This window comes from Athalia rosae, chromosome 6 (genome assembly GCF_917208135.1).
Source record: "Athalia rosae chromosome 6, iyAthRosa1.1, whole genome shotgun sequence".
NCBI lineage: Eukaryota > Metazoa > Arthropoda > Insecta > Hymenoptera > Athaliidae > Athalia > Athalia rosae.
The window spans coordinates 2,530,371-2,554,347 of record NC_064031.1 but is presented as its reverse complement, the minus strand read 5'-3'; the positions used below and the strand labels follow the sequence as shown (position 1 = coordinate 2,554,347).

The following is a 23,977-nucleotide window of genomic DNA, read 5'->3' as shown; positions in this document are numbered from 1 at the left end:
AAAATAAAAGTAACGATTTCGAAGAATCTACAAATACTCCCGATTCGACTCCGAAGTTTTTCATCCACTATTTCAGTCTGCGGCAATGACGATAATGACGCGGAATATTTACGCTTCAATTATTACCGTCTACCGAACTCAAAAGGAGTTTCTAAATTAGCCCCGAATAGTGGGTATAATGGACACACAAAGCCATTGAGAAATGACGGGGCGGAAGCGTTGGCGTTTAGTTCGTGAGCCAATTAGAACTAACTTCACTCTATTCACAGGTCGGTGAATCTCGATGGTATTTCGATTCCTGAAGCTAAAACGAAAACCGGAGCAGTGTGTCTGCGGAATATGAGGTACACGCTTCGCCCCGGTGAATGCAGACGGACGAACAAAACTTACGCGAGACGTGTACGTAGGAATGATCCAGCCGCTCCGCGGAATTGAGCTCGCGGTTTCCGGAAATCGGAATCTTCGTCATCGTACGACCGGAAGGACCGGGCCGATGCAAAAATTTTTTAATGAAAACAAATAAGACGGCGAAAGAATTCGTTTCACCCCCGTAGAATACCGGCAGTCGAGACGATCGAGCTTTCGATCGGAGTGGTCGGGCCTGGTGAAAGGATCTCTCTAGGATCTTCGATGGGGATGTCAACTTCCGGGCATAAGACGTGAAAGGGTGGGTCGATAGTTACAACGTGTAACGTGAACAATATTCAACTATTTACCACCCGATATAGGAGTAAATGATAAATATGCAAAGCTGATTAGGGGGAAAATATCAGTGCGACTGGAGCGTGTGAATACCCCGAAGGGGGGAGATTACGTACTTGGCATAACAAGCGTCAGCCTAATGCCCGAGTTACGCCATTGGTTCGCGTCCTATGTACCAAATACATACGTCCATACATAGATACATACACATTTATATACACAGTAACATCGCGTGTGTTTACCGTTTGTTTGCCACGGTGGTAGCGGTGGTAGAGAGACGTATATACCTGAGGTTCGAGGGGTCCGCTCGGTGGTGGTCCTTTTCCGAAACTCTCTCTCTCTCTCGCATCTCTAACTATTAAGCAAACACAAGTTAGAAACAGCAATCAGCCGTTCCTTGCTTTCCGTTTGTCATTCCTTGATCTCTCAAGTATAACGGAGGAGACGCCAACACAGATTGGCGTTCTAATGACCGCAAACAGAAATAATCACTCCCTTCCATAACGGTGCTGGGATGTACGTAGTGTAACAGCGGGTCCTCGCGAATCGATCGCGGACACCTACGCGGATTCCTTTCCGAACTGACCCGCCGAGCGAATCGTGTTGGAAGAATAGAAAAAGCAAAAATTGACAAATCGGCGAATTTACTCACCGCACGTGTAGACGACCTTCAGATAAACTTTGCTGTCTGGTCGGCAGGGTTTCCCAAAGGTTTGACTGTCGGCGGTCAGGGAACACCTCCTCTTTCCGTGACACAATTGCATCACCGTTTCGGTAGCGTGGCTCATCAGACAGGCTGTAAAAAACGAAGGGATTTATCCTACGCATCGATCGGTAGCGTCCAGACGCACCTGCGTGGCGGGCGTTTTGATCGTCAAAGTGGTCAAACGACGCCGAGTACGTTGAGCTTTTGCTTTGACGAGAAAACGGTATTAATGCAAAGGATACACGGGGTTCGTAGCCGGTTGGGTTTTCGGCGGTTTCGCGAATATATCGAATGCGCGACTCCGCAACGACTACGGGTATCGGAGGCGACGACGCAAATGTTAACGTGAAATTTCACCGTCCCTCCCTCCTCCCCCTCCCAGCGACGGAGTCACAGGAGCCACTATGATTGGACGTGGCCATTCAAGCTTCGCTCCAAAGGGCCATTATGTGCCACGATACTTTACCCCATTGTTCCTCGTTGTCGGATAGCCTGCATCTGGAGCGACCGGCCAAAGGGCTCGGCGAAAAGAGAAAACGGGGAGCGGAGCGATCGACGAGAGATTAGAAGAAAAAGAAAAAAAAATCCACTCGAATCGCAGATCTCGATGGTCGGATGTGGATGGAAGCTAGGATTCGATTGATATTATCCTACGCTTATCTACTCACTCTCATCGGGTACTCCTTGCGGTTGCGGACATTGCAGTGACTCGTACTGAGTCCGTCCGTAGGTTGCTCCGTAAATGGCGACTCTGCTTCCAGGATTGCATATGAGATTGACGTTGTCGTTTTCGCAGGCGATTTTGCTCCTGAATTCGTCTGAAAATGATCATCAAAAATGAAAGAAAATTTTTTTTTTTTGATAACGAAACGTCAGTCGTTCGGTAAACGATCCTCTCCGACGGTTGTACCCGAACAACGCTTTCGGATCCGTCGACGGTTAACGTTTGGAACGTTTCATAAAATTCAAAAGCTTGAACTTCACTCGACGAAAGTCGCGTCGCGTCGCGCCCCCGTCGTTCGGTTTGAGCTTTTTTTCGCACTCGACGAAAGCCACAATGAGCACTGAAGACTAATTTCAAACTCGTTATCGCGGACACGAAAAGCGCTTGGGAAAAAGTTTACGAGTGGCCGCGGCAAAAAAAAAACCCTGGTGGCAAAATGTACGGTGGTACGCTTCCTCTCGGTACACAATTATCCGGTTGTCTCGATTCCTCTCGCGAAGCGTCTTTGGAAATGAAATAAAAAATAAAAAAATAAAAATAGCGACGTTCGAAAATTACAAAGCTCCGACGACCCGACAATCGCGCTTATAAATCTCATCGCGTTCATCGGCGATAATTTCTGGTGGACCGCGTAGCCGGCGGACGACGTCGACCCGGCAACAGCGGCGGACGACCGGTATAATTTTGGTAGCGCTCGTGATTAGCAATCGGTAATTAAACATTGTCCGGAGTTAGCGGGATCGTTGGATACATGACGTCTGCCGTGGCAATATGTCAGAGTGAGCGCGGGGGTACGTCCGTGGTAGGCGACGAGCACCTGGTGTACGTGTCAAAGTCACCGCGCGACACCGAAATCCTGCAGGTTTGTTGGAAACGTCGCGTTACGCGGTCGTAACGCAGTTCGTGCGGAAACTGCTCCGTTCCCCGCGAAAATTTCGTTACCTTCCAATTCTCGATTCGTTGTATCTCTACACCGCCGTCCACCCGCACGATTCACCTTCGTTGAATTTCGCATGGCTGTAAGGAGAACGAGGAGAAAATTGTTTTTGAAGAAAAAAAAAAAAAACTTACAAGGACGACACTTGTAGGCGATTTCGATGTACTTCGGCAGACCCGGACAAGGATCACCTTGGAATGTTTCCGGACTCGTGTTGAACTTGCACTGTCTTTTCTTCTGACAGGCTTCCACGACGGTCTGCAACAAGGAGTACTAACGCGTCACTCAGACCACCCGTTCATTTAGCTTGTCAAAGATTTCGATAAAAATTGGATAAATTTTTGGACAGATGGACATTTTATGAAACAGAGACGAATTTTCATTCATTTTTTCGCGGACGAACTGTGGGATGAATCGTGGAACAGAAAGAAAAAAAAAAAAACTGGCAAAAAAAAAAATTCACAGAGTTTGAGGTGAAATTTGATTTCGCTCGGTAAACTACCTGCACGATAACCGTGTTATTGATCGCGTGTCGTTTGATTATGTGCGACGACACCTATATATGCGATCGGTAAATTATAAATCATCGTGATCGTCGCGATGGCCGTGCCATTATCGATTATAATTACGATGGTCATTATCATCGTCGTTATTGCCTTGATCGTCATCGTCAAGCTGGGTGGTGGGGATTAACTTCTGATTTTCACTCTCATTAACCACCCGCAAATCCACATCGAATTACCGTACCTCATTATCGTAATTGAACCGCTTATTGGTACGCGAATGGAGGATTTTCAGTTTCACAATATCAATAATTTACCGAATCTCGATCACCCTTCGTTCTTTCCGGCTCGATCGATCGTTCGAAAATTAAGAGAATCGAAACGATTTCAGTCCTTTTTACAAATATTGAAAAGGGATTTAGCTGTATTCATAAACCCATGGTGAACAAAATTTTGAACAAATATGCCTTTCAACCGTGAATTTTGAAAATTTTTATACCTTTTTCTTTTAACCGATATTGTACGAAAATATGCCGAGCATTTTTTTTTTCTATCAATAAAACCGGGGTGTAGGTGAGTATCCGTATGGTTGCTACCAAATGACCTAAAATTTTACCCTAACAACGATCGATTTTTAATCAATTTTTCCCTACCCTCCATTCGATTTTCGACGCAAGATTTTATACGGAAAATTTCTCTCATTTAAATTGGGCAGTTGAAAAATAAATAAATCGTTACGGGGTATACGGAGGAGGAATACATTTCACGAATAGATAAATATGGAGACGATAGAAACTATCCGTTGAGAAAATAAATCATTTCAATTTAGGTATAATATTGACACAGTGGGAAATGTATTTTTAATGATAAAATAACAAGGCATATCGTCATCGTCGCAAACGAAGGGTGAAAAGTAATTTTAAAAAGCCGAACGAGATATATATATAGAAATCTAAATTTGTAGATATGTAAATTTCTAATTTATTTATTAATACAATTTGGAGGTAGGTATGCGTACATATGTATGCATACATACTTTATATGTACGTAAATAAATCTCTATGTATAAAGGGGTGTTGAATTTTGGTTCGTCGAGTTTACTTATTCATTTCCCGACACTTTCTCTACGGCGCCAAATCTCCAGCCGCGTCATTCGCCATTTTCTTGTTACACCGACGCGTTCATAGGGTAGAAAGAGGGGTGGGACGGGGGGGAGGAAGGACATTTTATTTTACGCAAAAAGCTACGGTTCTCCGTCGCCAAAGTGTAGATTTGTGTTTTTCAGAGAAACAGAAACGCGAAAAAAAAGGAAAGACAAAAGAGAGGAGAAGAGATAGCGATGAAAAGAGGATAAGGGATGAAAACGCGACGGAGCTCAGAGATGAATAAGTTACGGAAAGGAGAAGAAAGAGAAAGAGGTGAAAACGTGGGTGAAGAATATAGGAAGGGATAAGCTCACGTGGAAGCGGATCAGAAAGTCTTCCTTCCGACGAATCGATGTATCGAAAAATGTATTATTGGCTAATAAATTAGAATCTGAAGAATATGCTTGTGGATGGATCAACGTGATTGAGAATCCGGAAGAATGAAAAACGCGAAAGGAATACCAAAAAAGAATCAACGACTCCTCAAGTTTTTGAAATCCGGCGATCAGATTATTATGAAACTGAATATTATTATCATTATGAATGAAGATTTTTTTTGATCAGGGTTTCAATGATATTCTTATGTATTCTAATCTCAGTATTTAAATCTGAGAGCCAAATTGATCTAACTACAAAATTGATCGAGTTGTCGCCAATTTTTCACTTTTTGAAGTCGAAAAATTGAGATATATATATGGAGAAAAATTTTTAATTTTCAAAATTGATTGTAGGACACTTTTCTCACGTACTTTGACCTCAGAAATCCGAATCTCAAAGAAAAATTGACCTATCTCTAAAATTGACCGAGTTATCGTCACTTTTCAGCTTTTTGGGGTCAGAAATAAAAAATTTATTTTTTAGTCTATGTCAATGTAATTTGAGCGCAGGAATCCGAATCCGAAAGAAAAATTGATCTATCTTTAAAAATGACCGAGTTATCCCCATTTTTTCGCATTTTTTAGCATAAAAATGGAGATATCTCGAAGGGAAAAAATCGTAGCTCAATTTGGACAACGGATTCGTGTTCCTGAGGTCAAAATACATAAGAAAAGTGCCATACGATCGATTTTGAAAAATAAAAATTTTTCGTCAAAATTTGAGATTTTTCCAAGGGGTACCCCTTACGATTTTTTCAAATTTTGACCAAAAATTTTTATTTTTTGAAATTGATCGTATGACACTTTTCTTATGTATTTTGACCCCAGGAACACGAATCCGTTGTCCAAATTGAGCTACGATTTTTTCCCTTTGAGATATCCTCAAATTTGTACCAAAAAATGCGAAAAAATGAGGATAACTCGGTAATTTTTGAAGATTGATCAATTTTTCTCTTGGATTTAGATTCCTGAGCTCAAATTACATTAATATAGACCAAAAAATCAATTTTTTATTTTTGACCCCGAAAAGCTGAAAATTGGCGATAACCCGATCAATTTTAGAGATAGATCAATTTTTCTTTCAGATTCGGATTCCTGAGGTCAAAATACGTAAGAAAAGTGTAATACAATCAATTTTTAAACTACTTTACTTTTGGCCCAAAAATCGATTTTTTTTTTTGGTTCTTCAAGAGTAATCTCACGTTTAATCAGCTCAGGAATCTAAATCTTAGAGCCAAAATCACCTACTGATGCAATCGATCGAGTAATCATCACTTATTCGCTGTTGGGAGCAGAAAAATTATAAAACATATCGATTGGTTTTAGTCGTAGACCCACTTTGTTTCGTCGCAATTTATGCATGGGTCGAAATATTCGAATTTCTCAATTCACCAGCAAACCCGAGCTTAGCTGGAGTCAGCGTAGCCACGGGCGCGCGGTTTGTTTTGAGGCGTCACCTTCAGGGCTGAGCAGAGGTGACGTCTCACAACAAAGCGCTACGCTGCTGGCTACGCATTTAGAAAATACTTCATTCTCGGCTTGAAAATTGAACAAATTCAAAGTGGATTCGAAAGCCAAATCGACTTTGAAGAAAAAACAACGGGACAAAAATTCCAACGACGAATGAAATCAAATGCGGCGCGTGCAACGCTAGTTTATACGTATAAAACAAAAAAAGTGAGAAAGATGAGAATCGGTAGAACGGTTTCCTCCTTGGCAATCATTATTTCCGGAGCATTGAAACGTGAAAAATGAAATGGAGTTTTCTCGACAGATAGATATGGCGCGGTGAATTTCATTGTAAGCTACAGTGGAGGTCCGTGACTTATTATTATCGAACCAGAGCAAAAAAAGATCTTGAAAAAAATAGAGAATCGTACTCCCACAGTCACCAAAACGACTTTGTAACGTTACGCGTACATACGTACCTAGACATACAAATTCTAAAGAATGTTATCCTCCCCCAGTACCCATATAACGTCGGGGGTCGGAAGTAGAACGGTAAATGAGAATCTTTCGTTTTGTCCAAAAATTCAAATTATTCCAAGGGACATAGGGCCAACGCTAGTACACATTACACACGAGTACAAAGGGAAAAGTGATATAACGAACAAAAAAAATATTTTTTCCCCTTGTTTTTTGACTCCGTCGTCCTTTTTTGTCAAACAATAAACAGAATTAATTCACAAGAAAGCGTCGAGGGTTCAAAAACTAAACGTCCAGGAAAATGTGGAAACTTTTTTCATTTTGTATATTAAACATAAAAAGAGAAAAAGAGAAAAAAAAAAATCGATAGTGAAAAAAGAACAGATGACGAAGAAGAGCTACGACCTACGAAAATTTTCTACTGTGCGTTCGAACGTTTTTTAAAATATACCGAAAATTTTGAGAAGACAAAACCAGGGAAAAAAATACTGATCTCATTATTCTCCAGTGATTCTAATTCGAAAGTGCTTCAAGGATCGATCGAAAACTGATTCAATACATAAGAAATTGTATATATTTACATATGGCGTGTATACAAGTTGGTGGGGTGTATCAATCTTTATTCAGGATTCCAGAGGTTCCCTCCCCCCTATTGCGATGCCCACAGAAATTCAGAATCGTTTAAATTTTGCCCACTATTGCCCTTTATACACGAGTATACAGAGGTATCTTGTATAACGCAGGTATACACTATAGAGAACTCGAAGGAGCTTTCGCGTCGCGACGCTAGACTTAACGATATCCGTTTCTTCAATGACACGGAAAATTTGCCAGGGTCTCGATTTTTGAACGCTGGGGAGGGGGGGTGGGGCGATTCCGTCGTTCGCTTTTTTCGACTAAGGGATATTTATACGCACGTATAGTGCAGCACGCGTGTATACACGTATCGCATCCACCTCGTTTTGTATCGTATGAGAATTTATAAGGGTTCGAATATATATACATATGTATACAAGGGTCCGCACAGTTGCCGTAGCCTATGAATACAACGTATATTACATGGATTTATACATATCCGTATGTCCCCGGATACACGCGTCTAATGTACCAACGAAAAAAAGGACTTCATCCCTTACCGCTTCGAAATCCCCAGCGAAAATTTATCCCCATGATATCGGAGGGAACGAGAAAGTCGGAGACGTGTGAGATCAGTTTTTCCGGGTCCCATTTTTTGTCCGTTCATGTTTTCAAGTTAAGGGAAAAGTTAAGAATATTCAGTTGTCAAACTTACCTCCAACGCTCTCGGCCACAAGCAGGTACGAACGGGTTCCTTGTCGATGGTCGGAGGAGGACTGGGAGTGCTGCATTTGCTGATACTCGCCACACCCGCTCTCCCGTACTGAGCCAATGTTACGGAAATCGTGGTGCCCGGAGGACACCTCAGGGTCATAGTTTCCTCGTCGCACGCCGCCCTCTGGTACGTCTTTAAAGTGCCTGACAAAAGGGCTGGACCGTTAGATAGATAATTATTCCAATTTTTCGGTTATTTGTTTTGGATTTTGTTTTTGTTTTTTTATGCCCGTCGGTTCCGATCCACAGCCAGTAGAGTCCCATGTTAGTTCGTTTGATTTTCGTTAGAGGTAAATTAATTTTTTTACAACCATCACCAATGATCCGTGTGTATTTTTGAGTTTTTTTTGAATTTTTTTTTTTTTTTGTTTATCGTTTGCCAAGTTCCCAGCGACATCGGGGCAGACATGAAAATAGAAAAGAGAAAAAAGAAACGATTACATCGTTGTCAGTTGCCAAATACCATTGGACGTGTGTGATTTAGTAAAAATTGTACATCAATGCGAAAGAGGAGGGGCGAAAAAGAAATTGAAAATTTTTCTCCTCGATTCTTATCTATGACCTCATCATCGCACTACGCCGCAGTGTCGTTCCATCCGATTCGCAATCCGACACGGTCGTTCAATTTCACAGTAATTTAACGACCTCGTTGACCCTTCGACGTATCAATTAACCGATCAATTAAACATAATTTGCATTCGATTTTACGTTACACACTTTCGGTTTACGAAGTAAATTTTGATTTCGATTCTCGCGCATCGCAGCCCACCGCCAGAACGTTATATGTAAAAAAATAAATCAAGAGCACACGTGATCTAAGCTCTTGATTTTAGGAATTAAAAATTTTCGCTCTCGAAAAACTGACTTTCGAAATTGAAATGCGGCAACGAATTCGATCGACGGATTTTCACGTACGTATAATTTTTCCGTCACCCCGTTAAGGCGTGTATTTTCACCGCGGCTATTAATAAAAATATCATTACGTACGAAAAAAGTATCGGAGAGAATTGCATAATATATTTCAGGTACAACGGCCGCACTTTATGTCATTTTAGTACGTCCCGAGCTTTAAACTTCATTTGAAATTGCCGAGGGATGTAAACCAACCGCATCATACACGTTACCTGTACGTACGTGTGCGAGGTATGTGCACATTGCGCGGATTATATTAACGCGTTGTACATACAATGTGGGCATTACATACCCACGTTACATGATACAAGTGTACATATATATGTACGTAGGAATAAGGGTTGTAAATGCGAAGTTTACAATTTCCGTAGCATTTATTAGCTTCCGAATAAGCGTCCATAAAAACGAAGAATAACCGTTTCTCCACGTTGATGAGACACGTAAGCACGAAGGAATAGGGACGAGGGAAAAAAAATAAAATTTCAACGGGATCCGAGGAAGGAATTCCATTTTTTTTGTTTTTTCCTTCAATTCTTCGTTCTTTCCATTCGCGATCCCCGCGTTTCGGGAGAACGTCTGATTGCCGATAGGAAAAAAAAAAAGGCGGAGTTTGATTCGATCGGAAAGTAAGAGGAAAAAAAAAAAGAAAGAAAAGAAATTCAAACGAAACGTAAAACTGCGGTACGTAACGAACGTCAGATTCGTATATTGCAACGAATTACGGACACGCGAGTGCAGCGTACTCGACAATTTCCGTTCTAAATTTTCGTATACGATATTATGTACACTTAACGTAATACGTGCAGCGCACGCGTTGGTTTTATAATTTGAGCAATTAGATTTATCCCCCACGTAGCCATGTGACGTATACCGGTCTCTTTGCGATTGCGATATTGAAACGAATTACGTCATTACGTCTGAATTCGTTCTCATCCCGAACGCTGCGCGTTACACGTGGGTAGTTCGAATTTGCGAATTTTTTTATTCGAATTATTATTATTATTTTATTACTTTACTTCGAACGGGTTAATTATTGCGATTCACTTGGTTGAAAAACGCGGATTATTATACGATACAGCCACTCGCTCGCAGTTCGTATGTATATATACGTTCCTCTGAATTCTAACCTGCGGTACGACGGTATTGCCAACGCGGTGGTGTGAGCCGGATTAAATTTCGAGCACGTTTAATACCCGTAATTTACTTGCGATTAAATTTTAATAATACCCCACCCCACGTCACACCTCGAGTTACGCTATCTACGTTTCGTACGGGGCAACGATTTCACAATAGACGAACTACGTACTCTTCGCCGAAAGAAATTCATTCCAATCTGAAAATAATAAATTTTCATTCATCTTCTCCTCTACCTCTCGAAAGCTAATCACTCTGATTTTCAATCTTTCAACCACTTGTCTCTCTGCAACTACCCTCGAGCTAATTTTGACAAAATAAAAAAATAAAAAACTGCTGAAAATCGGACGACAATCTCAGGGGTTGATTAATCGTCCTGCGGATGAAAAAAAGAACCCTTGACACGATTGAAAAATTTTACGCGAAGAAAATATAATATCTATAATGCACCATGGTTGCAGCGGAGGAACGAGGATGAGTAGTTCCACCGAACAGAGGAGAGTAGCTTCCACCCCCCCCCCCCCCCTTTCCCCTCCCGTTGCCCCTCCTCATCCCGAGGGAAGTAAACTTAATTAAATTGTTTTTAAAGCACGCCATTTTCGCGAATGCGTCTATGAATATTAACGTTGATAAATTAGTTTCGTAAGCAATTTCGCGTGAAAATATTGCGCGAACGTTGTTGCTACCGTTGACGTTGCTCCGTGTTGTTGTTGGCTGTTGCAACCTCAACACAACGGTGCGAGGGTTAGTTTGACCCGACGCGTATAAATTATACAAGTTTTCCACGTAGATATACAATATACATGTGTACGTCTATTTGAATTATTCATTGGTTCAATTTTTTATCTCGTCTTTCAAAAACGGACACGAATCTGATTAAGACCGTTATGCTAATTCTCGCGAATTCTCCACCCCCCCCCCCCCCCCCGTGAATTTTCTCTCTCTTCTTCGGTATCTCGAAGAAAAAATTAAGACCAAAAAAAAAAAATAAACGAATAAATAGAAACGAGAAAATGAAAAAAACGACGATGAAAAATGGAGGTGAAGTTTGGCGTGAAAAATATAAATCGGGAGAAGAGGAGAAAAAAATAGATATTTTTCATCCGTTTGGAGAAGGAATCGAAAAAAGAATCGAATCGAAAATTGGATGAATAATTCGTGAAAAAATTGACGTAGGTACTCGAGAACGACGTCTTCGTACCGTTCTAATTTTGGAAAGTGAGAGAAAAAATACAGAAATTTTCTACAAATCGGAAGCTTTCCGAGATAGAAAGAATAGAAGAAAAGCGGAAAAAAGTTGTAGAAAAAAAAAAAAAAACGAGTAAGAAAATAGAGAAAAATGAAGGAATAAATAATTAAATATAAACCGACATCTGTTTGTTCCGTTCTTTGAATCGCCGAAGGATATTTCGTAAAGTGGATGTACGTTAAAGTTTATTCGTGAAACTAAATAACCGTATCTGACGGAACTAATTGGCGCCCAAGAAGAACCGAGTGAATATATAAGTATACTTGTTTTCCCCCTCGTCTTTTTAGTTTCGGTATAATATTATATTTAAGTTTCAGAAGCAGAAATCTTTGTTGGAAATCTAAATTCTATATATAAAACTACCTCCGGAATACCCTCGGTTACTCCCACGGTAAAATTCACTCTACCAACCGAATCCCCTCGCACAATTTTAAATCATCTCTCAATTTATCTCCGATCGTAGCGCCAACGCGAATAAAATCAAAAAAAAAACTCACATTTCTAAACTCACAAACTCTGCCGATTTACACATCGCACGTGTACGTATATGTATACCTATGTCGTACCTACGCACAGCGACCGGACGTAGAAATTTATTTTTTCTCCCGATCAGATTCGACCGTTACGAAGGAACAATCGCTAAGAACGAACGTGACGAAATTAGGAGGAGAAAAAATTTGAAAAAAAAATGCACAAATACCATCCGCTCGTACTTTACACACCGTTCCATGTAGGACATGGTCGTGGGATGCTGTGCGATAGGCGTAATCGGAATGATTTGATCAACGGAGGGAAACTGCACCGCACAGAAGTGTCAAACGTATATTACGAACGGTGATACACGCTGCGGTCGCGATGCACATACCTATCCCCATAGAGATATTTATACAAATACTTGTGGATACGTACGTACGTTACGTGGCGTTCGCACGCAGATTTTCCATGTGACACGTATCGAACGTCGCTCTATAATGAGGATACGGATTAAAAATGACGATATTCGAATTCAACGCGACAGCTTCGCTTTTTCAACGTTGCGGACTCGGTGCTTTGAATGTTGTTTGTTTTTTTTTTCATCCCTCCGCTTCGAACTTTCTTCTTTTGATTTTCGGACTCGGTGTACGCGGTACGTACATCACGTGCGTACGCGCGTGCATCGATGCGATATAGATAATCATTTTTTTTATTACTTTGAAGTTGATTGAACGGATGATGAAACCGTGACGACGTAACTGTGTGAGCAACTAGATTCCGCACTACCTCGAATTTATAGATATACATATGTATATATATACACACATGTTGTACATATATAAATAGCATTTACATACCCTCATATACATACATCTGACATGTCAGAGAGTCGTTAACTTTAGGTTCATGTACTAGGCGTAAGTACACGTATATGCATAAGTTCAAAGTGTGTATTATGAACCGTGTATGTATACGTATGTATGCGGGGCATATACGCCCATACATAACACACGTCAGCAGGGTAGTAAGTTACCGTATACATAGACAGGAAACTAAGTAAGTGTCTGCTATAAACTCTACGAAATAGCCGGTGCGACAAATTGGTAGAGGTATACTGTAAGAAATAACTCACATTATCGCGCGACGATAACGGCGAGAAAGACTAGTTTTTAAAAAAAAAAAAAAAAAAAAAAAAAAAGAAACGAAATCAAATTTTTCATTTTATTCCGTACACCCCGTTGCACGCGATGTAACGATAACGCTGATGATAAAATAACGAGAGATAATTATCGCTTCGTTGACTTTTTTTTTTTTTTCCCTTTTTAAAAAAAGAAAAAGGACGAGAACGAAACAAGGGGTGAATGAGCAGGGAGGGGCTATAAGATAATGAAAATCGTAAAAAAAAATTTGCGAAGGGCAGCCCTGGCGGTTGTTTAACTTACAAGTTTCGATCTCTGGTCGTCGCCCAGGTGTCCCGGGACACGCTCTGAGCCGAAAACCTTGAAAACCAATTTCTTCCGGCTGTTAAAGAAGCTCGTAAAAATTTGAAAATGTCCCGAACCGAATGAAGAGACCACAAGAAAAAAGAACAATGAAACGAAGAAGCCGATGTGGTTTGATAAATGAAAGAAGTGAGCGGGGAGAGAAAAGTGAAAGAAAATTTCTCAACTCTTATCTGAGAAAAAAAATGTTGAATTTTTTTTTTTTTTCTTCTTGTTTTCAAAACACCCTTCCCCGAGAAAAAAAAAAAATCAAAACGTGACAGAGGAAACGGTGAAAGGGATTGAAAGAGAAGTATGAGTAATGAAGTTGACGGAATGGAGTCGGAAGAAAAGAAAAGAAAAAGAAGAGAAAGACAAAAAAAAAAAAAAGAAAAAAGAAGAAGAGGAAGCGGAGGACGAGACGAAGAAGTTTGTGTACAGCTGGTACTGTTTGGTGTAATAATTAGGGCAATTAATCATAACTGATGTTCGCACAATTTGACAGATCTTAGCCCTATATTACGGTACCTATGGTATACCTATACGGATCCCAGGGACCCGCAGCCAAACGACATTTACGATGACGTAGCGCGTGTCTAAGCGTCTTTCCTCGTTATCTCCGGTAACTTGACTCCCTGACGTTATACCTCATCATCGCACCAACCGCCCGCAGCTTTCCTCAACTCATCTCATCTCCTCTCCTCTCCTCTCCCCTCCTCTTCCCACACATCTCGTTCACGTCCGACGCCGTGAAAGGAAAAAAAAAAAAAAACTACCCCGTCTCCTTTACCCCCACAATCTTTTTCACAGGTTATACCCGTGTCGCGTGCATTTGATATTCAAAGGTTCAATTTTTTGAGCTGTGTGATCGACTTTTTCTTTTTTTTTCAACCAATTAAATTCAGACTATTCGGTAAACCGGAATGCCCCCCCGTTATCCCTTCCCGTGCACAGGCGATGCGGTACCGACTCGATGACGGAAAAAAACCAACAAAAAAAAAAGGTCCGCTAAATATATTTTCATCCCCTACCATTCGTCGATCTAATTGAATAAATGTTGGCTTACACGGGACATCATATTTTTTTCATCTCCTGGTCAAGAGGAAAACGATGATACGACGACGCGGACCCGGCACACGAGTTAATAATAATTGAATTTTGAGCGAAGAAGAGAAAGAAAGAAAAAAGAAAAAAATAAGAGAGAAGAAAAAAAAGTTGTAGTAGAAGACTTGAGATCGCGTGATTTGTGGAACCTGCTCCCGACAGATTTGGTTCATCATAAATAAATCAGGAGGAATCGGAGAAGGTGCCCCCCCCCCCCCTCCGAATCTGCGCGTATAATAGATGTGAATTTTTTCCCCTCAATTTTTTTTTCTAACTTTTTTACGAAATTCCTCGTCACGTTCGAAATATCATATGATAAAAAGGGAGGAAGAACAGAGGGTGAAATGAGATTGAATTTTTTAATCGACCGTCACCGTAACCAATCACCAGTAATGCAGATGCGTTTATGATTCGATCGTTTTGGTAGGTACGGTGGTAATTGGAGGATGCCCTATCAACCGGCCTTTGGGAACGACTAATTTTGTCTTCAAGTGTTTATAGGGTCATCGCTTACGTATGCAACGGTGGAGAGGAAGCTCTCGGTAGTCATCTACCACAAATAGAATCGATTGGCCGACCCATAAGATCCCTTAAGTTCGTTGGGCGTCACTAATATCGTTATACGGTGCTTCGTGTCCCGGTATCGGTACAACGCCACATGGCATACAATACTCGTACACACCGCGAACAAACACACGGAAAATCTATCGTTTCGCTCGTATAAATTTAATAAACTATTATCTATTCCAGTCGTATAATATTACATCGTCCCAAACATCCGTCAAGATATCCAATCTCGATCGATCGCGTTATGCGCGAATCAAAATTTTCGATTACAACTTTTTACTCGCGTGAAATGTAAAAAAAAAGAAAAATTAAAAAAAAAACCAAATGAAAATTGCTCGAAAACTTTCCGGTCCTTCTCATCCCCTTCCCCTCGTATTCTGTCTTCGATAATTCGTCGATTAGGGCGGGAAGGTGATTAAAAATTTTTCCCACCTGCCCAAAAGCGTCGACGTCGTAATCGAATTAATATTAATCACGGTTACAAACCGTGGTGGAAAATCGACGCTAACCGTACAGGCGAGAGAAATGCATTGGGTTCGTACGAACGGATTGAAATATCATCAGGAATGTCAGGGTGGCAGCCACGTTCGTTCGTCTGATTTACCTGGCGTTCGATGGCGGGCAACCAGACACACGGTGGTGTTAACGACGAGACACGGGGCGCGTTCACTGACTGCTGCAAGTTCAAGTTTTACTCGAGATGTGAGCTAAGTGCAATCTTGAACATCAACAATTACAGAGATACGTGTGTGTACGTGGAGCGTATAACGTGATACGTACGTACGTACTCAGAGCTAGGTCCTCTGTAACATCGTTTCACTATTACCTAGTTCTCTATGAATCATATATACATATGCCTTCTCCAACGTACACGTACGTATATATGTATATATATACGTATATATCGGAGTTACGCAAATAATACATAGGTATCAAAGTTCAAACGTGTCGTCGCTACGAACTAACTTCACATTACGGAATATAATTACTACAATAACAGCAATTTTCAACGTTAACTATTTTCTATTTTCATTATTTCCTCTATATCTCTCAATGGTAATAACTTCTCGTACATGCGGATTAAAGGAAACAGACCGAAGGGTTTATTCAAAGTGAGAATAAAAGTGGATTATAACGAAAGAGAGAGAGAGAGTGATATTAAATATTTTATAAAGAAATGTCCTTTATATGATTCTCCTATAAAATGTACGAGTATCTATATACCTGTACGAGTAGACGTACCATACTCGTGCTGAAGTTTATTGAACCGGGATCTCGTTTCAAATGTCGTCAGCGAATAATATCGATTTTCAAGAGATGACCTCCGATAACGTTGGACAATGATAGTAGTAATGATAATAATAATAATAATAATAGCAACGTTAATAACGATGATTCCGCTCAAGGTATCTTCATTAATAAATATTTTACGCACGTTAGTTAATCGATTAACGAATGATTTGCTGCGCGGTGACTCGAGTGCATTGGAAATTGTTATAATAATTACAGTTATTATTATTATCGTTGAATTTCACGCACGCTGTAACTGTAACGTACGACGATTATGTGCACGATTATAATGAAAACGAACGACACGATACGTAGGTCGTATTATTGGTCATCGAATAAGATAGGGTCAGGTAAGTATGCGCATCGATATAGATATAAATGCACTGGGACGTTACGTACAATAGCATTTGTCATTCGTTACGAGTTATATATATATAGATACGTAGAGGTACGTATACGTACGCGTAAGGTATATATATAATAAATATTCACCCTATCAGCTTGCGTATAGATGGGACGCGCGATAATAATCAGGATAAATGTTCCTACAGCATCGATTATCGATAACGCATCTCCATACGCGTGAGTAAGCGAGATATATGCATTCCCAGGTATATGTAGAATTGCATGTATGCGATATTCGACGTGTTATATACAATTCACAACGAAACGGTGAATTTTCCTCTTTCTAGTTTCCTCTTTCTCTCCTTTCTTTGGCGACGAGCAGATGTGAAACGAGCATCGTTCGCGAATCGAGGGATTTTTCTGTTTATTTTTTTTTCCTTTTTTTTTTTTTTTGAAAATTTAAAGAACCATTCACGCATTCGTCGGCATCGCGTAGAAAAATGGAAATTTTCGAAAGAAGGAACGAAGAGGAGAAAGAAAAAAAAATTTCACGGGGCAGGTGATACAAAAGAACAAGAGCTGGTAGGAAAAGATCAAAAATCAAAAAGTCAAAACGACCAGGGGACGAGAGCAGGGCAGGGTGGGGTGGGGTTCGACGATGGCAACGTAGATATAATAAAGGTATGCGACTTATATTATATGACAAAAGAAGGAGAAGAGGGCAAGATGGTAATAGCATGGGAACACGCGATCGAAAATAGATCGGTAGAAAATAGACCACGCGCTCGCGGTGCCGCGGAGCTTTTATACACGCGTCGTGGCGTGCGCGAAGAAGAAGCGGTAAAAGAGAAAGAGAGAGAAAGAAAGAGGAAAAAAAAAATAGAAGAGCAAGCGAGAGAATTCGGTAGGAATTGCCAAACGGTAAAAACAGATCTCACGTTATTATACATATACACTCCACGTGTTTTGTTCGCCGAGTTAATAACCCTAAATTCGTCGAGCCGAACGAAATTTGACTTGACGAGTGGGAGAAAAAAAAAAAAAAAAAAAAATTCAATCCAAAAAAAAAAATTGAAATTTGACGAACGATGAGACGATAACTGAGCTGAATACACTTTTTTTCACCCCTCTATTCGGATAAATCGGATGACCCGATGCGCGCGCGATGTGATTGGAAATCGATCGCGATCGATCGATCATTTCGTTCGATCGGGTAATTTCACGGGGTCCGTTTCGAATTTTGATGTGGACAAAACGATTGCGACAGAGATCACACGTGCACGTGCGTACAGTACACACGTGCACGTATATAACTAAATAAGTCGCGTGGCGCGTCTAACATTCCCTAATTCGTGAAGGTTCTATAAATATAAAACTGCTGGTTGCCTCGGTCTCTCTGATTCACGCGTTCGCGGGGTGTTGTTCTCTACCTATAAGTATACCCAATAGCCAAAGCCCACACGGCCCGATTCCCAAAGCTAGTTTAGTTCGGTAGCTGTTTAGAGGTGAAACAGCTGAGCGAAAGACGATTCGATTATCCGTTAGTCGTAAATAGCTTGTGAACCTTACAAATCGGAAATCGGAATTTCATTCGATTACGTAGCTGCAACAACGACCCCGTAGTTATATCTCCTCCAGAAATCGACTGCCGAGAAACGTAAAAAAAATTCTCTCCCATCAAAAAAAAAAGCAAAGACCACAATTTTTTCGAACATATTCGATTCTTCGTTCGATGGAAAACTCAAAAGTGGATACAAAATTTAAGACTAACGAAAAAAAGCAAACATTTTTTTTTTTTTCGTACGGTCCTAAGCAAATATTCCATTGAAAAACTTCGGGGGGGGGGGGGGGGGGGGACCGATAATATGCAGGTGGTACGAAAGTAGTTGTTGAATGAGTGAGTAAAGGGGTGGGAAGATGGGATACAAGTGTATGAGGAATGATAATGCGAAAAGTGTGGCGAGGGGTGCGGGTGCCGGGGGCCGGGGGCCGGGGGCCGGGGGGTCGACGAATCGGGGTATAGGTCTAAGCTGAGGAATAGAAGAGTTCGCGTTACCCTGGTGAAACAATAAAGATTCGCGACACGATCGGGGCCGAACCGTTGCCGACCGCATAAATATTTATGTACCGCAGAACCGACTAACCTACCCTTAACACCGATAAACCAGATATATATTCACTGCTATTCGCGAGGACGACTGCCTTTCGAACATCGGATCATATATTTTCGGTGAGGATATTCCCATGCATGCCCCTACATTTATTGGACCCTTTGAACGGAAAAAAAATTCAAAAAAGAGAGGAAAATGAAAAAAACAAAAAAAAAAATAAAGAAAAAAAAAAAAACGAGAAGGGAAAACGGATTTTTTATTCATCGCGTTGCCACCCTCACCGGCATTGTTTCCTTTCCCAAATACACGTATGTGCTCAACGTATTTTCCATTCTTCTGTGCGTTTTATCTGGTGAATTTTGAAAACCAATAATTCATCGACGGAGATGATCCTTACCGGGACTGTTCAACGATAATAATAGTAATTAAATTTTCGTATCTCTATCTCTATTTGTGAATAACTACTGCCAAAATCTAGGAAAGCCGAGAAGAAAGCTCCGCTAGTGCGTCGAAAGAAATGAAATGGGGGAAAAAAAAAAGAAAACCGAAAAGAGAAGAAAGAGAAAAAAAAAAAACGAACTTCGCGGTCCACTCGAGACAATTTTGAGACTCGAAGCCGACGGAACAATCTTTGTTGACGACCTTATTCATGGAGGTATAATATAAAGGTAAAGAAAAAAGGGAAACTCGGGATTTAGTGCTCCAAGTAATCCCCGAGGGTTGTCGTCGACGCGAGACGCTCTAGCGGCAACGGCACGGAGAGTCCTTTCCGGAGCCGAAGGAAAAGGGGCAAGGAAAAGTCGTCGTCGGTTGGGGGGGGGGGGGGGGGGGAGGGAGGGGGACCGAGCGCGGAAGCTTCTGGAAGGACTCGAGAATTTAAGTACTTCGGGTACCCGCTCGACTATAACTATGTAGCTCGGCTGGAGCACCGATGCAACTAATGTGCTCACGATATGTACCGCACCAATACTTGGACTCACTTTTTTTTTTTCACTCCACGTCCTTCGAGAACTACTCTCTCATCGTTCGTCCTCTTTCACCTTTTGATCCGAGAGGATCAGTACTATCCTCCCGTAATGTAACGAATAGTAAAGTCGAGTGTATAATTTTCATTGGAATCCCAGTTTCTCGTCGATTTGATCCTCGGAAAAAAGAAGAGAAGAAATTTTCCAACCCTTGCAAGTAGTTGGTGTACTTCGTTCGCCGTTCATCTACGGTGTGTCCCTCAAGTAAAATCGACGGAGACTTCTCGTCTCGGAATTTTATATTCCATCGAAGATGGCGAGATCCGCGACACACCGAGTCAGTCGTCTTACCACCGACCTTGGATACAATACGGATCGTTGATAAGGATAATGGGTTTTGTCTACGTAGTTTCGGGTTTAATTTCGAGCGATTCCCGTTCTGTTTCGCCGGATATATCTTCGTCCGCGGTTCTCCTTCGTATTCGCGTGTGTGTCGAAGCAGCACGTGTACGTGTAGTACGTGTAGTACATCTACGGTGTACACGAGGGCTTCGTCACTTCCCCGTTCGAAGGGCCATAATAGCGACCGATGTCAAGTGAATTTGAATCGTCCGTCTGGATCATCGGGTGGTACGTACGTACGTACGTACACCGATTCGAAGACGGTGTCCGCTGGGTAAACCGACGTTTATGTACACAGGTGTACACGGGTGGTTAAAATTGTCCCCCCTCCCACATAGGTATAGGTGAGCAGCGTGGTGTACGTGTAACACAATATGTACTCTTGGCCGGGTCTCTGCCCCGTAGGAATTCCTAAGGGAAAATGGCGTCCTTTGTCCCGGTGTAATTAGACTCTCCAACTATTGAACCCCGTAATCAGTATAGTAACCGAACACGAATACACCGCGCGCGGTGCTCCCACGGGGATCGACGGCGAACGGTTTGAAACAAGCGGGATTCGTCTATTGTTCATTAGCAGATACGCATCTGGAAAGGAGGACCACGTTGCGTACGACTACAAGCGGAATAAGACCGAGAATACACGGGACCGCGAAAATCCCCGTTACCAATCAAGACCCGATTGTGGCTTTTCGTCCTTGGCTTTTCTTCCCTCTATTTTCTTTCCGTATCTCCTTTTCTTCTTTCCCTCTTTTTCTTCCCTCTACTCCTCCACGTCGCTGAGTTCTTTTTATTTTCCACCCTTAGAACGAGGGAAAATAAAACGACGACTGGATTCCAAAAATTCTAACAATTTTCGGAAGAATCAAAACGATCGAAGGTCTCCGTTCGACGAATTCATGGGGAGGAAAAAAAAAAACTCTCCTTCGAATCTTCAGTTAGTCCCGTACGTTTTTCCTCGTCGCAAGATCCCGGGGGAGTAGTGGTGGTGGCGGTGGCGGCGGTGCACAAGTAGCGTTTGAAACGCTTCGGGGAAGAAGTCGACGCGCGACGCGGAGCGAAGAGCCCTTTGAGAATTCATCGCTGAGAAAAGCCACGGAATATCAAGCTTTTGCGCCAACCACCGAGCTACACACGGTCGCATGTCGCTTTATATTTAGCCGAACCGTCGTGCTAATAATATGGACATTGTTGGTTACCGGAGTCCAGCCGTTCGGGTCGCGGTAGCGGGAGAAACCGAAGAAAATAAAAAGAGGAATCGAATGAAGAAAAAACAATTTCGGGAGAAAATAAAAACTCGCCGCAGATATTTCAGGCTCACACGGCTTGTTTCAATTCCCCCAAGCTCGCGCGCGTCCGAACCGCCTCGGGAATCCATAGCTCCTCCGTCTCGGTAGTTTTTTTCTCTCTCCGCGAGGGAAAAAATCGAGAGGAGAGAAATGTGCGTCGCAAACGCGTTTCGTCAAATTTTTCGTTTTATTTTCGCGAATTTTGCAAATTTTTGACGGTGAGAATTTTTGAGAAAATTTCCCGGCGTTTAGCTGGATTTCGACGACTCTTCGAGAATCCCGTGGTCGGGTTAACCGGGCTCGGTGAAACACGTCGTTCTGCTTTCGAGGTCGTGTAAATGTATCGGTTCACATTCCGCACGAGCTTTTGCAAAAGCAGAATTATATTTTCTCGCTCCAACGTTTGCCTGCACGTACGATATTTCTACTCGACAGAGATCTACTTTTGTCATATCCGAATGCGGAGAGAAAAGAATCGATGATTTTCAACCGACGGAGCTTTGGAAAAAGCAAATTTTCGAATCCCGAAGAGTGAGAAAACAAAAATGACGAGTCACGCTCGCCCGGGTCCCCTGGGCTCGCTCAACGTTTTTTTATTGAATCAACAAGAATTTTCGAGAAACGATGTAGAAAAAAAAGATTTATCGCCACGATACAGTCGACGGTTATCCTACGTGATAATTTTCCATCCAGATTCGAGGAGTATTACAGTGTTTATGTGTACGCGAATTTATAGAGAGAGAGATATATAAATTCATTTACCTTTCTGCAAATATAATATACGTGCAGAGTTGTTGGGTAAGCGATATAGTCATATTACACGGTAGTAATAGTAGTGGTAGTATAGGCGAAATTTGATTTATGAATTACAATTAGTACTTCGGATTAGTAAATTTAATTAAATCGTCTTTCCGTACCACGTTGTTTTGATTTACTCTGTAGCGAGGCAGATATACTCCACAATACGTTATTATGTATTATACCTATGTGCGTGCACCTGTACATAAGCTACAACGGAACCGTAGCTACGTTATGTACATACATCATAAACGTGTATACATATATACACGAATATAGGTTATACGTGAAATTACAATCAAGCGAATTGTTTTACTAGAATTAATCAAATCTCGGGCGGGACCCTCGCGAAGATTTTCTCCCTCGTTTTGCCCCCGGAAATATTATTGATCAGGCAGAAAGTGAATAATGAGGATGATTATTTTAAGACACAGAGGAAATAAGGAGTCAAAAATTAAAAAAATTTGTAATCGCTGTATTCAACGAAATCGAATTTTTCTCGATAAAACTCAAAGAATTGGAAGAAAACAGAGCAACTCGAGACAAAAAACGACGCAAAGGTTACCAGTAAAAAAAGGAAACTGCATTTTCGATAAAAACCGACGATTCATCTCGCGCGCCACGTAAAGTAGGAAGAAGAAGAAAAAAAAGAAAACCGAAACCGAGATAGAAGAGAAAGAGGAAAAAAAAGGAGATAAAATAAAAAATCCAGACGATGATGAGGAAGCGGAAGAGTAAGACGGATCCCTCGGCTTACCGAGTAAAGTTACGTGCACACGTACCACTCGCATTGATAAATGTGTATGTATATTAACTGTACACTGCAGATGCACAACTACCCCTTCGAAAAGTTTTTGCCTTAGCTGAAAGAAAATTTATTTACTACTCGGTAGGAAAGCGCGTGTTTACGACAGGAAAAATATATCGCTTCCATTTACCAGATAAAGCTGTACCCACCGCTCTGTATGTACTAAATGTTTAAGATCACCCTTAATGCTCTTTTCTAGCCCCCCCTGTCCTTATTCGCGAGCTTATGTACCCCGGCAATTTTGTTTATTTCGTATTTTTCTTTCGCTTTTTTCTCGCCTTCCACTTTTCCTTTCTCCGCTTCAACTCGCGACGAGAATATCGGATTGTTACACGCGCTCACGATCGGCTTTCAAAAATCGAACGAAAAAATGAAAATGATTGGGAAAACGAGAGTAGATCGTCGAAAATGTGTACAAAATCGGAGAACTTTATTCCGTATTCGAAAATTTACTTTTCCCTTTTTCATCTGTACGATAAAATCGAGCGACGAAATGAAGGGGTGAGAAAAAATGTGGCACGTACCTCCAGATATTCGTTAATTTAATTTAGTTTTTTTTTTTTCTTTTTATTCCGCCAAAAAAGGGGCGTAATATGAACCAATAGCAGAGCCGACTAAACAGAGGATCGAAAAAACCGTATTATCGGATTACCGTTGTTACGCCAGCTTTTAGCCGGATTT

General features: G+C 41.3%; 1 protein-coding gene across 5 annotated transcripts in view; it reads right to left on the bottom strand.

The window, feature by feature from the left end:
• The window catches only part of LOC105684890 (protein eva-1 homolog C-like), a 68,941-nt gene that overhangs the window by 23,410 nt on the left and 21,554 nt on the right, over positions 1 to 23,977 (bottom strand). For 3 of the 5 annotated variants that reach the window (XM_048656378.1, XM_012398594.2, XM_048656379.1), the window contains exons 2-5: positions 8,312 to 8,526; positions 3,204 to 3,342; positions 2,077 to 2,226; positions 1,355 to 1,498 (exon numbers count right to left, since the gene is read on the bottom strand). In XM_048656378.1, the coding sequence (XP_048512335.1) occupies positions 1,355 to 1,498; positions 2,077 to 2,226; positions 3,204 to 3,342; positions 8,312 to 8,526 (648 nt within the window). The remainder of the gene's footprint in view (positions 1 to 1,354; positions 1,499 to 2,076; positions 2,227 to 3,203; positions 3,343 to 8,311; positions 8,527 to 23,977) is intronic. The other 2 variants (XM_048656377.1, XM_012398595.2) reach the window with 2 other exon arrangements.